The sequence below is a fragment of the Dendroctonus ponderosae genome, unplaced genomic scaffold, assembly GCF_020466585.1.
Source record: "Dendroctonus ponderosae isolate FM_Combo_2020 unplaced genomic scaffold, Dpon_F_20191213v2 Dpon_F_20191213_11, whole genome shotgun sequence".
NCBI classification, from domain to species: Eukaryota; Metazoa; Arthropoda; class Insecta; order Coleoptera; family Curculionidae; genus Dendroctonus; species Dendroctonus ponderosae.
Genome location: NW_026017213.1, coordinates 3,955,431 through 3,967,886, shown reverse-complemented (window position 1 = coordinate 3,967,886; position 12,456 = coordinate 3,955,431). Strand labels below are relative to the sequence as shown.

Genomic DNA, 12,456 nt, shown 5'->3' with positions numbered 1-12,456 from the left:
CACAATAAAACCTGATTTTTGCGCGCTTTGTAAACGCAGGTGAAAAATTACGAGTTTTCACCCAACTGCATAATCGTCTTTAAAAATTCGAATCTCCATCCAAAACAGGCAACAACTTGAAATTCATAGCTTTCCATCCTTGCAGACACTTTGGAAGACATTTGACTCTGCAAACGTTGAAAGTTTTATTCAGGTCACACCAAAATCTGAGTTTTGCACGCTACATATTCACAGGTGCGGAAATGGGAGTTTTCGCTCAACTGCACGCTGGTCTTTAAAAATTGGCAAATTTGCGTCCAAAACAGGCAGCGACTTGAAACTTGCAGGCACTTTGGAAGACACTAGACTCTGCAAATCATGAAAATTTCATTCAAATGACGCCAAAATTTGATTTTTGCGCGCTTTATTAGCACGGGTGCAAGAATGGGGGTTTCGCTCAATTGCACGCTCGTCGTTAAAAAATCGTATCTTGCCATCCAGAGCAGCTGAGGGCTTGAAACCTTCCCACTCTATAGAACACACTTGTCATTTTCAGTCTTAACTTGATTTTTGCTCATTCAGGCGTAAACTGCGCTCATGAATTTTCACAAAACTCAACTACTACGGGGCTAAAAGATATTTCGTGTGCTGGAAACATCATAAGTTAGTGTAGTAAGAATGATTTAGCGAAAAAGAGCAACATTATTTTCGTGTCCGAAACCGTAGAGCTGCGTTTGAAAAGTTTTCGTCGCAACCTCAATTGACTCATTACTCAAATGGCATTTCCATTGCAGACAATAAGTGGACCGCTCCACCATGGAGCACCTAAACTCGCACTTGATTCTCAGAGCCGTCAACTTCCACGGACAGCAGTTGCAAAAGCTGTGGGAGGGCGAGTTCGGCGACAACGATCTGGCCCGCAGAGGCATCAAGGACTTGAACTTCCAGGTGTACGGCCAGAGGCAGAAGAACCTCTCGTTTCAGGACCGCGGCAAGCGGCTGAAGCTGCAACAATTCATTGTGAAGAAGAGCGGCATCATCTTTACCATGCATCCCTCAGGATTCAAGAGCCAGACGGACATCCCTATCTCGGAGGACTTGTTTGCCATCACGCCCCCTATTGAGATCTATATCAATGCCGATCGGCAAAAGAGGCTGCTGTTTTTCACCGAGGTGCGTAAATAAATTGTTTTTATTTAACTGCATAATACAAATAATCCTCTCTTATGTTATCAGAATGTGAAGGTCGGCGACCTGATTCTGGGCACGATTGTGAGCAAACAGCAATCAGGGATGATGCTGAAAGTCTTGTGCACCGCCGGCAATGACGGGGTGGTAAAATACGCCGCTGACATCAACATTAAGGTGAGTCTCTGCAAGCATCCCCCAATCAGACTAAGGCACTCCAGGGCTTGATTGCAGGCTTTTTGTCCCGTCGCCAATGTGATCCCGGCAGTAGACAGGAAGGGCGCATCGCGCAGTTACATGATGAACGACTATGTCTGTTGCGAAGTGTTGGAAGTGATCGCAGACACTGATAAAATGGTATGCGGGATGAAGGGCACCTCTAGAAAGCCCGGCGATCCGGAACATCGCCCCCCTTTGGGCCTGATTAGTACCGACGACTTTCCCTTGATTTACAAGTAAGCACTTTTTTTAGTTTTTGGACCTATTTATCTGCAAAGAACAGTGGTTTTTCATCGGCTAATTACACCTTTTGCAACTCCAATCCACTTAATTTTAGCTTGAGAAATGGGCGTGTTTGGTGGAAAGTTGCCTACACTATTTTTGCGTGAAATCGCCTAAATTTCAAGGGAAAATTGTAATTTTTCACAAGTTTGGGGCCTGATTATGAAAAATCCCTGTTCAATTTCGTGTCTTTTTTCAGCCAGGTTAATTTGCGATATATTCAATGGAAATGCATAAGTAATTTCCCAGCGTATAAGTAGATTTTCAAGCATTGTTCGTGTTTAGCCGATGAATGTGTCTAGGCTATAGGTATTATTGGGTGCACATTAAAGGATATGCACTAGACAAAAACCCTGAAAGAACATAGAGCCATTAAAAGCACAGGGATTGCGAGAGAAGAGCATTAGAGCTGGCCAAAGGCTGCCCGATAGATAGTCACAATATCTCGACGTACTGGGGGTGGTTTGTTGTCTAAATGTGTTTTTCTTTTTAGAAAACAAAAATTTTGAGAGAAATAATTAATAATAAATGTGTGCAAACCGAGTGGTATACAGTAACATTAGTCAAATCATTGTACACCAACGTCCAGGTGAGGAACTTTTCATAGCAAGTGACATTTTGTGAAACTGTATAATGTACATAAGCCGTGTTTTTCGCAGAACCCCACCCGGCATAAAATTCGAATTAAAAATGTCGAAGATGACTGAGCCATTTATTTCTTATCATACAGACATTGCTGACTGATTGATTGATATGATTAGCTTTGTGTTTAATGCTGCCTAAAGGAGCACTTTTATTTGATATGACAAAATTTATTGCGTTTAGTTAAACAAGACTTAATGGAACAAGGAACGATTTACGTGGTATGTATGACTATTTTAGGAACATGCTTTCTGGACTAGAGGCTCCCGATGTCATGTGGGGCCGCGGCGCCCTATAGAGTGCCTGCCATTCCGCCTGTTCCTCCAAATCTATAAAAACCCAAATTTGTCTTTCAGGAAATCGCTGGATCATAAAAATGAATCGTTCGAATCGGTAATGGAGAAGAGCATTGGCTTCAACAATCCCAACAGCATTCCGTATTTGGCCAATCAAATGGGAATCAATGACCATCTGACCCTGATTGAAAGCCTTCGGTAAGCCCCGTCTCAGCCAGTAATCAAGCAATATTTTACATCATCGTTTTGTGATTGGCAGCGGACGATTCCCGGAAAACGAGTACGCCAATGAGCTGCGCCAAGTGCAGGCCAGTAAATGGGCGTATCGAAACGTGGCCGACGGCATCGACCATTTTAAGGCTGGCAAACATGTGGAGGCGTTCCAGTGCTTGAACAAAGCACTCAACATCGACCCGCGCAACGTGGAAGGACTGGTAGCGCGTGGCGCGCTTTACGCCAACAGCGGCAACTTTCAAAAGGCCATTGAGGACTTTGAGACCGCGTTGAAGTTAAACCCGAGCCATGCCAATGCCCGGAAATACATGGGCGAGACTCTGGTAGCACTTGGGCGCAGCTATGAGGAGGAGAACAAGATTGAGGAGGCCCGCAAGGCTTATCAAAGCTGCCTGTCCATCATCCCCTATCACGAGGAAGCGAAGGTAAACCATCAATCACGGCCTGTATCGGTTAACCAAAGGTGTCCTTTCCAGAATTCTTTGGAATTTTTGAAGAACAAGGATAAGCAGGTGAGCAAGAACCTGATCGAGCCCGCGGAACTGTTGCTGCCCAATATTCCCGTGCTGCCCAAGCCGGCCACCGATGTGAACGACGCCTTGAAGCAGCTACTGAAGAACGAGGAGGACGAGAAGAAGGACAAGAAAAAGAAGAAAAAGGACAAGAAGAAGATGAAAAAGAAACGCCATTCTAGCTCGAGTTCAAGCAGCAGCTCATCGGGAACAGGTGACAGCTCCAGTAGCTCGTCGAGTAGCAGCAGTGACTCGAGCTCTTCGAGCGGCGACTCGGACTTTAAGAAGAAAAAGAAGAGCCGCTCTAGGTAGGACTACAGCCTTCGCTCTATCCCCAGATCTTCAGCAACATTTTGTTCTGTTTGTAGACGCGAAAAGCGCGAAAACTCCCTTAGTCCTCTCAGTAAGCGCATGGCCATGATGGACGCCCAGGCACATGACGCCTCTTCGACTAGTTTCAACTTCAACAAGCCGGCCACTACCAGCTTTGCCGAGTTTGGATTTGAAGTGCCCGAAAAGCCAAAGTCAAGCGTCGAGCTGGACTATGAGGCCAAAGTCAAGGCCTTCCTGTTGGAAACCAAAGACGACTCTGACTACGAATTAAAGGTAACTGACTCAGACACAATACAAAGCGCACAAATTACTAATTACTGTGGGTTGCAGATTCGCAAATTCCTCGAGGAGAACGTCAAGTGGAAGAAGGGCAAGGGCGGCGAAGACAAGAAGAAGAAAAAGAAAAAGGACAAGAAAGCGAAGAAGGAAAGCAAAAAGAAGAAGAGGAAGGAAAAGGAAAAGCTGAAACGCAAAGGTCTCGACCTGGACCTGGACGATCACAAGAAACTGCGCGACGCCATTAAGAAGGAGCTGAGCAAGGAGAAGAAGAAGAAGCACAGCGTCGCCTCGGATGAGGATGAGTACTTTTTGCAAAAGTCCGGCGTTTCCAAAAGGTAAGCGTAATACGACCAAAGAGTAGGAGATTTATTTATTTAACCATCAAAGATTTACAGCAAATTATACATAAAACTGTAAAACCCTGCAGAGATAAACTGAGCGATTACACTACGCATTTTCCCCGACTTATTGGCCGATTATTGAAGGTCGCCAGCTATGAGCGTAACAAACAACAGAACTAAAGTATTGAAAGTTATGTTCGAGGTTCGCCAACCTCAGACCCGGTTTTGAGCCTATTAGCTCCATCAGCTGGGTTTAGCCTGAAATTAGCGATCCCAAAACCTGCTCTTGAAGGTCATGATACAATTCATATCTAATTTTATGTCTTCCCCTTTTCATATTTTCTAATTTTTGTTGAACATGTTGCACTATCGCCCATAACCGTTGCGCGCTTGGAATTGCAGGTTTATAGAGAGTCTGCCCGATCTAGAGGAACTAGAATCGAAGCTAAACGCCTATTATGCTTTGGAAAAGGACAGCAAAAGGTGCAGTTTCAGTAATTTTAGCCGCTAACTCCCTACTAAAACGAGTCGTGATTTTGCAGAAGCGATATGAGCGAATCCCCCAAACTGTCGCTCTTGGACTCGCCGTCCCCTACTAGAGAACAGAAGGCCAGACAAGCGGTTGCAGAGGCAACAGCGTCGGCCGGAAAATGGAAAATGCACTTGGCCGGGCCGCCCCCACAACCCAGCCGCATGAAGAAGAAGCAGCAGCAAGAGCGCCCGCCGTCGCCCCACTGGCCACCAGAGCTGCCGCCCGAAAAGCCGCGCTCTCGCAACACGTAAGGCTTCAGCCAAAACTTGGCACATTTTCCCGAATAAACCGTTAAGTTCCAGGATCGGCTTTGACGAGATGCAATCGACGTCCAAGAAGCTGCTGCCGCCCTTGCCGCCTGCTGAGAAGAGTGTCAGTGTGCGCAAGCAGATGGCGATGAAGGAGCCGATGGCCAAGCGCCGCTCTCAGTCTCCGAAGAAGCCGCCCAAGATGCTGGCGCCGCCACCGCTTCCACCCGCCCCCAAAATTCCCCAGGGTCAGGTGGTGTTGGATAAGTTTGGCAACTTCCGCCTGATGACACCGCCCGAGATCAAGAAAAGCAAAGAAGCTATGGGTTTGGGTAAGTCTAATGCTTTGTCTTCGAATGAATCATTAAGTGAAATTTTTCATATTGGGTTTTTGGAGTAAAAAAATTGCAGTTTTTTCGGGTATTGACTGTTTGATGTGTGTAGGAGGACGCCCGCCTGAGCCGCCAGGACGTCCCCGTTCAGACAGCCGTTCACCTAAACGCAGGTCTCGTTCTCGATCCCGCCCTAGCAGATCACGTAGCAGCAGCGCGTCTGGGAGTCGGTCCAGGAGCTACCGGTCCAGATCCCGCAGCTACTTTTCCAGAAGCCGATCTCGCTCAGGCTCGTTCTACTCGAGAAGTCGCTCCCGCTCCCGAAGCTACTCGGGCGATCGCCGCTTTCGCAGAAGAGGTGGCTTTAGAGGAGGCCGAAACGACCGCGGAACTTACTACAAACCGCGCTACCCGAACCCGAGGTTTGATAATCGGGGGCGTGGTCGCGGCGGCAACTACTACAACAGGTAAGCGTTTTGGAGTTCCTCCAGTTTATTTGGAGGTTAATTCCGATTTATAGGGATCGATTTGATAGGAACTTCCGAGGTCGCGGTCGCCCCTACGACAACTACAACAACCGCATGGGCAATCGCAGGCATCCGCGCGGACGCTACGGCGGCAATCGTGGCGGGTATCGCGACTACCGAGATCGCAGGTACGAGCGAAGCCGCTCAAGGGACCGAAGCAGGTGAGCTTACTTTCGTCTGGATTGTTGCCGAATGAAAATTTGAGCGAATTTAGGTCATACAGCCGCAGCCCTGAGCGCTCAGACAACGATTCGCCGAGGAGAACCCGCGACCGTGACGCCAGCAAGGAGAAGATCAACAAGTATTCGGAAGGCGCGACCGTGGAGGCGGGCGAGAACCCAGTTAGGCACGATGGGCCCCTGTCCGAGGGCGAAGACCGGGACGACTACACTAATAATGATACCAGTAAAGTGGTGGACGCAAGTGAGGCAAAGGATGATTAGAGGGTAAAGTTGTGTTAATTTGTACTTCAATAAACTGTTCTATGCATGCTTTCGGATGCTTCGTTTGGCGCCCAGCCCCCAGCAGGGCCGGTTGCTCCTCGACGGACAGCCCCCTTTCGCAGAGCGCACGTTTTTCGGAAGTCAGGCGCGCATTCCCTGGCCCGCCGAAGTTTAGTCGTTCGCGATAGTTTACGCGGAGCGCCAGCGGGGATCGGCCCGAACTCGCCACATTCAATCGTCCGTTCAATTGTTGTGCTTTGCTTTTGGTCATATTTGCTGCGCGAGTTTGGCTCATCAGTTGATATTTACATGAGAATGGGGCTTTTTATATCCCCGCCAAGACTGGCTAACAATGGGGCCTTGTTCGCGAATGGAATGCCGGCAGGAAGATGTGTCGTAATGGGCCGCTCACAATGGGGCCTAACAATGCGGCCACTAGACCGCGCGTTGGGGCCCTATTGTCCGGCCCCCGCCAAGTTGCTCCGCACAATTTTGCCCTTTTCCCCACAAACAATACAATCGATTATCAGCAAAGGAGGTACATTGATTTTTCCATCCAGTTTTTCGTTTTTTACTCAGCCGGAGTTATTATCCGCGCCCGTTTCTGGCTTTGAAGCCCTCGTGAAATTGAAGTTTTCGCTGATGTTTCGCAAGCACGAGTGGCTTGCATCCTCAGAGGTTTACTCGTGCTCGCAAGCCGCCAGGGACAAGTTCTCTTGAACCTGAAAGAGCATAAAAGCGCGTAAAGTTTTGCCTAAGAGAAATATTTACAGGGTGTGTTGTGAGTGGGGACTATTGTTCAGCGGATTTCGTGTAATAAAATCGGAAGAAATCTTGAAACGGGATGCCCCCCCTAAGGAAATAAAACAGTTTCATTGTTGCTGGCTCAGCTACGGCGCTGGAAAGTGTATCAATAGCGACGCAGCCGAGAGATAACTCGCGATGCGATGCCATTGTGCAGAGATGAATATAAAGGGACAAAGATTCTACAATACAACATACAATGAACACAATGGGAATAGTGTTGTATTCAGTATTGTATACATATAATGGAACTATAGAAGCAAGCTTAATGCCATTTCAAACTCGGCTGTTATCAGCGACGGCGGCCTGGGAAGGGACTGACTGCACCGAGTGGCGGTTTCCTGGCCGGGGCTAATTGTTTAATTGGCGCCGTCAGAATAGAGCTCGAACGCCCATATTGTGCCGCTCTAAATGGCTCTATTAATATTCGGAATTTAATTAATTTTCGCGAGAGTTCGACGAGCGCGTTTTTTTCCACCTGTCCAGGACTTTTCGCCTTCGGTCCCGTTGTATTGTCTTCGGGCCCCGCTGTTTAAAGGGCCCACACTTAATTTCTTATTGTTTGCGGCCGTTTTGCTTGCTTTTGTTTCATTGTAATTCTTCTGATAATTCTTTCCCATGCCGCTGGTCCATTGTTTCAGAGTGGTGCGGGGCGGCCGCAGTATTTTTCAGCGGCGCTCTCTATTTCCTTTTTGCCACTTTTCAACACAATGTAGTTACTCTATTCGTTGCTGAATGGCTTCTTTCTGTTTGGCTCCTCTACATTGTTCAGAAGCCATTGTTCTTTTCACATGCCATGGATGGGGGAGTTTTCATTTAACCCCCGTATGTTAGTCGATTGATTCCTTCCTAAAGATCTAGTGGTCTGAGATAGGCCTGGGTAACACTGTGTTGAGTTGTTGCCGCGCTTTGCGTTAATGAGACTTGAATGAATTTTAACGTCTAAAAAAAGTCATCAATATTTTCTATGAGTTAAGTTTTACCAGCAACGGCACTGAGTTACTGCGCCGGTGCGTTGGGTTGGCGCACCAACTTTTACCAAAATTTACTGAGATACTTTTTCGGGTGAAACGATTGCTTGAAAATATTTGGTCTAAAACGGGAATGACCGGAAATTTTGAGGAAACTTAAACACTTTTCATGAGCGATTCAGGATACGATTTTGCTTTCTCGGAGCGTTTTTCAGGAAAACTAATTTTTCCGAAAAAAAAAACGAGACTTGGTGCGTTTTTGCCCCAAATAAGGTAAAACGGGTATTCGAAAAAGACGATAAAGAAGACCAAAATCGATCTAATTTTTTGCATGAGAATCCAAAATTTTACAGTAAAACGTGTTGTGGACCAAAAGTGAAGAAACCGGAATTGAAAAAGATGAAATTATTCACAGCAACGAGGTGACGAGTGTTCGAAATAATTGATTATAAACTCACTTGGTCTGTTCGGGAAAATGTTTTTGGGAAAAAATCCAGAAAAAATTATTATGGTTTGCGAAAAATGTTTACGAAGTTCGGTAAAAACGTCAATAAAATTATCTGGGTTTTGTGCCAAATTCGAAGCTAAAAAGTTTTCTAAAATTCCCTGCAAAGCGAATTTTCTAACAAAATTAATTTTATCATTTTTGACTGAAAATGCAAAGTGGCACAAACAATTTTGCGCTTTTCATTAAAAACGTTTAATTTTGCAATCGATTTTTGAGAAAACCCAATGATTCGAAAAAAAATTAAGTCGAAACAAAATACCACATTTTTTTAACAAATTCGAAAGTGTTCTGATTTATTATGCAGTTTCGCTTATTTTGTTCGTTTTTTGATAAAAAAGTTGTTTGAATTTTGGGACCAAATACGAAGCTGGAAACAGATATCAAAACTTTTAACAAAACGACGAAGGAGGCGAGTATTCTAATAAAATTTATTTTTAAATTTTTCGCAGAAAATACCTTCAGATTGTCAGTATTTCAACTGCAATAATCTAGAAACAGATTAAAAAAAGGTCATCAACATATTCCCAACAACGGAACCGAGTTACTGTGCCGGTGCGTTGGGTTGGCGCACCCAGCCATTTGCGCAGCATTGCGCCAACTCCAACTTTGAGGATTAGTAGGTTTTGTTTATTGGAATCAATCGGTTATTTTCCTTTATTATAATCAGGAAACACTCTGTATAGTTGCATAATTGTTAATTGGCGATTTGAATTGCCGATGGGGCGCTGCGAAACGTAAACAAGTATGGAGGATAACGAGTAAAATTTGGGAAACAAGCGAAACGCAGAAAAAAATCAGTGACATTTTTGAGAAAATTAAAATTGTACAGGAAGTACTTTTGTATATAATACCGGTATTTTATGCACTACGCACTTTTCCCCGATTTATTTGACAATATTTTAAGACCATCTTCTAGGCCGTCATCTTGGAAATTGTTCGCGCAATAAATTGGTGGTAAAAAGTTCAGTAAATCCAGCGTAAATTTCAAGACATTAGATCTGTTGTTTTGGGTTGGTAACGATACGTAGATCATAGCAAAAGAGCCAAGAGGCAAATTCTTTGCATATGCCTCCAAAGAAGCGACTAATTTTCTTTATTAATTTGCTAATCTTATTGCATATATCAGATTTTCAACATCTGAAACCAATTAAATGAAAAAAAAAATAACTTGCTAAGTTTAAATCGGCAATAATTGAGTCCGCAAAAAAACACCACTAAAAAAGTTGTTAGTTCAGGGCTTTTCTGTAGGGTGAGCGTAATTTTAACGACGTGCGAAAGGGCCTGATTGAAAGTTAATAAATTTTCTTTAAAGTTCAATCAACTTTTTCTTTCATTCAAATTTGATTTGATTTCTTTCTTCTTGAGAGAGAGTACGCACACTGCAGTTTATCTTATTCCTGAAACTTCATTTTTTTAAATGTTTGGTTTCGGAAAATATGCTTGACAAAAGAACGAAAAAACATAAACATTAAAGGAATTTTTGTCTGCGATGTTGCCACGCCTATATTTCTGTTTTTCCTAAGCTGATTTTGTAGCTATTAGTTGTGTTTTTATTAGTTTTGTTTAATTTGGCTTGTTGCAACTTGTGCTGTTTTGTGTTAGTTTAGGTTAGCACAGTTAAAACACCAGTACATCCCTACTAATATTATAATTTAAATGGATTTTTTGTTATATTTTGCGTTATATAACAGCTGTTAATATCGGACCGCAAATCTCAACAATTACCGGCAAATTCCATTCTGATGATAGTTTTAGAAAATCGTGTGTAAAAAATTGACAATGTTTATGAATTTAAAAGGGCACGGCAACAACGGTTATTGAGCGAAATTTCAACTTTTGTCAGCCGACAACAGCGCTTGCGCCAACCTACAAAAAATTTGCTACGGGACATCTGCTGTCACTTCCGGTGGAAAACGTTTTTTTTTCTCAAACATTGTGAGTTTATCGCGTAAAAATTGTGTTTTTAGTCTTCGGTGTATCAGTAAAGTATTCAGGTTCGGTTTATCAGTCAAGGGCAGTCGGCAAGAAGCCCGAACAGGCCAAAAGTCAATGAACTGGTCAGTGCCCAAACCCTAAAGTACGGTTGATCATTTTTCCCACTGGATTGCTGTTTGGGGCCAATTAATTAACCCATAAGTGAACCCACTGGAAGGATTGTTTAATATTGCCCATAGGTTTAAAGGTTTTTGGGGCCTCAACGCCCAAAGCGAATGCGTGGTTGCCAAACCCCCCACTCCTTCCCGGTGTGCTATGAGTAATTCGCTCTGAAGGCAAAGGAGAATTGTCGAGTGGTTTACAGAAGCCTGCAACAGCGCAGCTCACCACAGAGATTTTCAAAGTGTCGTGTTATTTTCGGGCAAAGTGCGGAATTTGGAAGTGAAAAATGCATTTATTAGTGCCGTTTAAGTGCAGAGTGGTCCGATATTGCGGACCCTGCAGGGCAGAAGTGCCGAAGTTTACTTCCAGGCTTGAGACAGGTAAGATTGCACTTTTGTCCCATTTGCCTGGTCTACTAAGAATGAAATGGAAACACTGGGCTCGTTTTGTATTACATTGCCGTTTATTAGATCATAACTGAGTTATGATCAACACAATTGAGTACAATTTTATTTAGTTTAGTTTAGGCATTTCCCTTTCCTTGTCACGCAAAGGAAGCGGCACTGTTAATGGATTTTGCCAACAATTGGCATTAGTCTGGCATGTTTATGCATATATGTACTTGTCCATCGACTCGTACATAAAAATAAAACTGCAATGTTATGGAACATTAAGTCTAAAGTGTAAGTGCATGCAAAAGATGGGAATGAATTATTTAGTTCATTCCAGTAGCGAATCGTTGTTTGGCGAGTGAAGATTAGGTGTCGTGCTGTCCAACGGCCAGATTTCCAAGGGCGATCTTTTGGTTAGAGCCTGCTGATTTCTGGCTGGATGAGTAAGGGGGAATGCGCCGGTTAAATTGGCCCCCAAGTCCAAAATATCGCGGTTTTCATAGAATATTTTCACCTGAAAGGGTGGCAATGTTGATGGCAAAGAGCCAATCGTGGTCGTTCATTCACTTGCCTCATCCTGGCTGAAAGCATAACTATTGTTGAATCGCATAGTCGCATTCTCCACCATGTCCATCAACATGCTGACGTAACGTGCGACACTCGCTTCCGCCATATCGTCCACGCTTTGCGGTCCATCTGAATCATTTTGCGAAAAAAACGAATACTTGTCCACCCAAATTAAATTGGCATCACTCGGGGTGGTCGATATTTCTGAACCTATGCACAAAAAATACACCTCAGAACCCTATCGGAGGTGGTGAATGAAATGGAAATGCTAGCAGGTGTAGCGGCTTACCTAGATCAGAAGTGGGTGAGCTTTTCTTCGAAGAATCACCCCAGTCGAACGAGTGATGATTCTCCGACACCTCCCGCAAGTTAGGCTAATTTTCAATCAATTTGAGGACTTTTCCGGGGGCTGCAGCACTCAAATCGTCCAGCAGCTCTCGGTCTTGGAAAGACGCTATGAGGAGGGCGAGTGACAGCGTCATAGTAGTTCAGAGTAATTGATGGAAAGCTGCTTTTGTGGGGCTGTTGGAAGCACTCGGAAGACACACGGACAAAACACAACATGAATCGGTGACTGCAACGATCACACTTTCGCCAGAGCAGCGATTGGAATGTTGCGAATTTGCCCGAGTTTTTTTCCACATTTTCTGCCTCTTATCAGCAATCGGCCACTGGAACACGGATTTTTGTCTTGAAGATTTTGCAAATATTGGCCTTGATTTGGAAATAT

The 12,456-nt window shown here is 44.4% G+C and overlaps 2 protein-coding genes across 7 annotated transcripts in view; one reads left to right on the top strand and one right to left on the bottom strand.

Moving 5' to 3' along the window:
- LOC109534795 (carcinine transporter) overlaps positions 1-12,456 on the bottom strand; it is a gene marked incomplete at its 3' end in the record, with an annotated part of 75,329 nt that overhangs the window by 2,734 nt on the left and 60,139 nt on the right.
- Positions 745-6,435, top strand: LOC109534759 (tetratricopeptide repeat protein 14 homolog). 6 transcript variants are annotated; one of them, XM_019900534.2, is made up of 14 exons: positions 745-1,152; positions 1,216-1,344; positions 1,402-1,622; positions 2,667-2,804; positions 2,866-3,265; positions 3,317-3,660; positions 3,721-3,958; positions 4,016-4,299; positions 4,708-4,788; positions 4,848-5,084; positions 5,140-5,417; positions 5,530-5,884; positions 5,938-6,105; positions 6,159-6,435. In XM_019900534.2, the coding sequence occupies exons 1-14, from the start codon at positions 796-798 to the stop codon at positions 6,385-6,387; spliced, it is 3,459 nt and encodes a 1,152-aa protein (XP_019756093.1). In that variant the 5' UTR covers positions 745-795; the 3' UTR covers positions 6,388-6,435. The 6 variants fall into 6 exon arrangements, with proteins under 6 accessions (XP_019756093.1, XP_019756097.1, XP_019756095.1 ...); XM_019900538.2 differs by having other exon boundaries at positions 5,134-5,417; positions 5,953-6,105; positions 6,168-6,435; XM_019900536.2 differs by having other exon boundaries at positions 5,134-5,417; positions 5,953-6,105.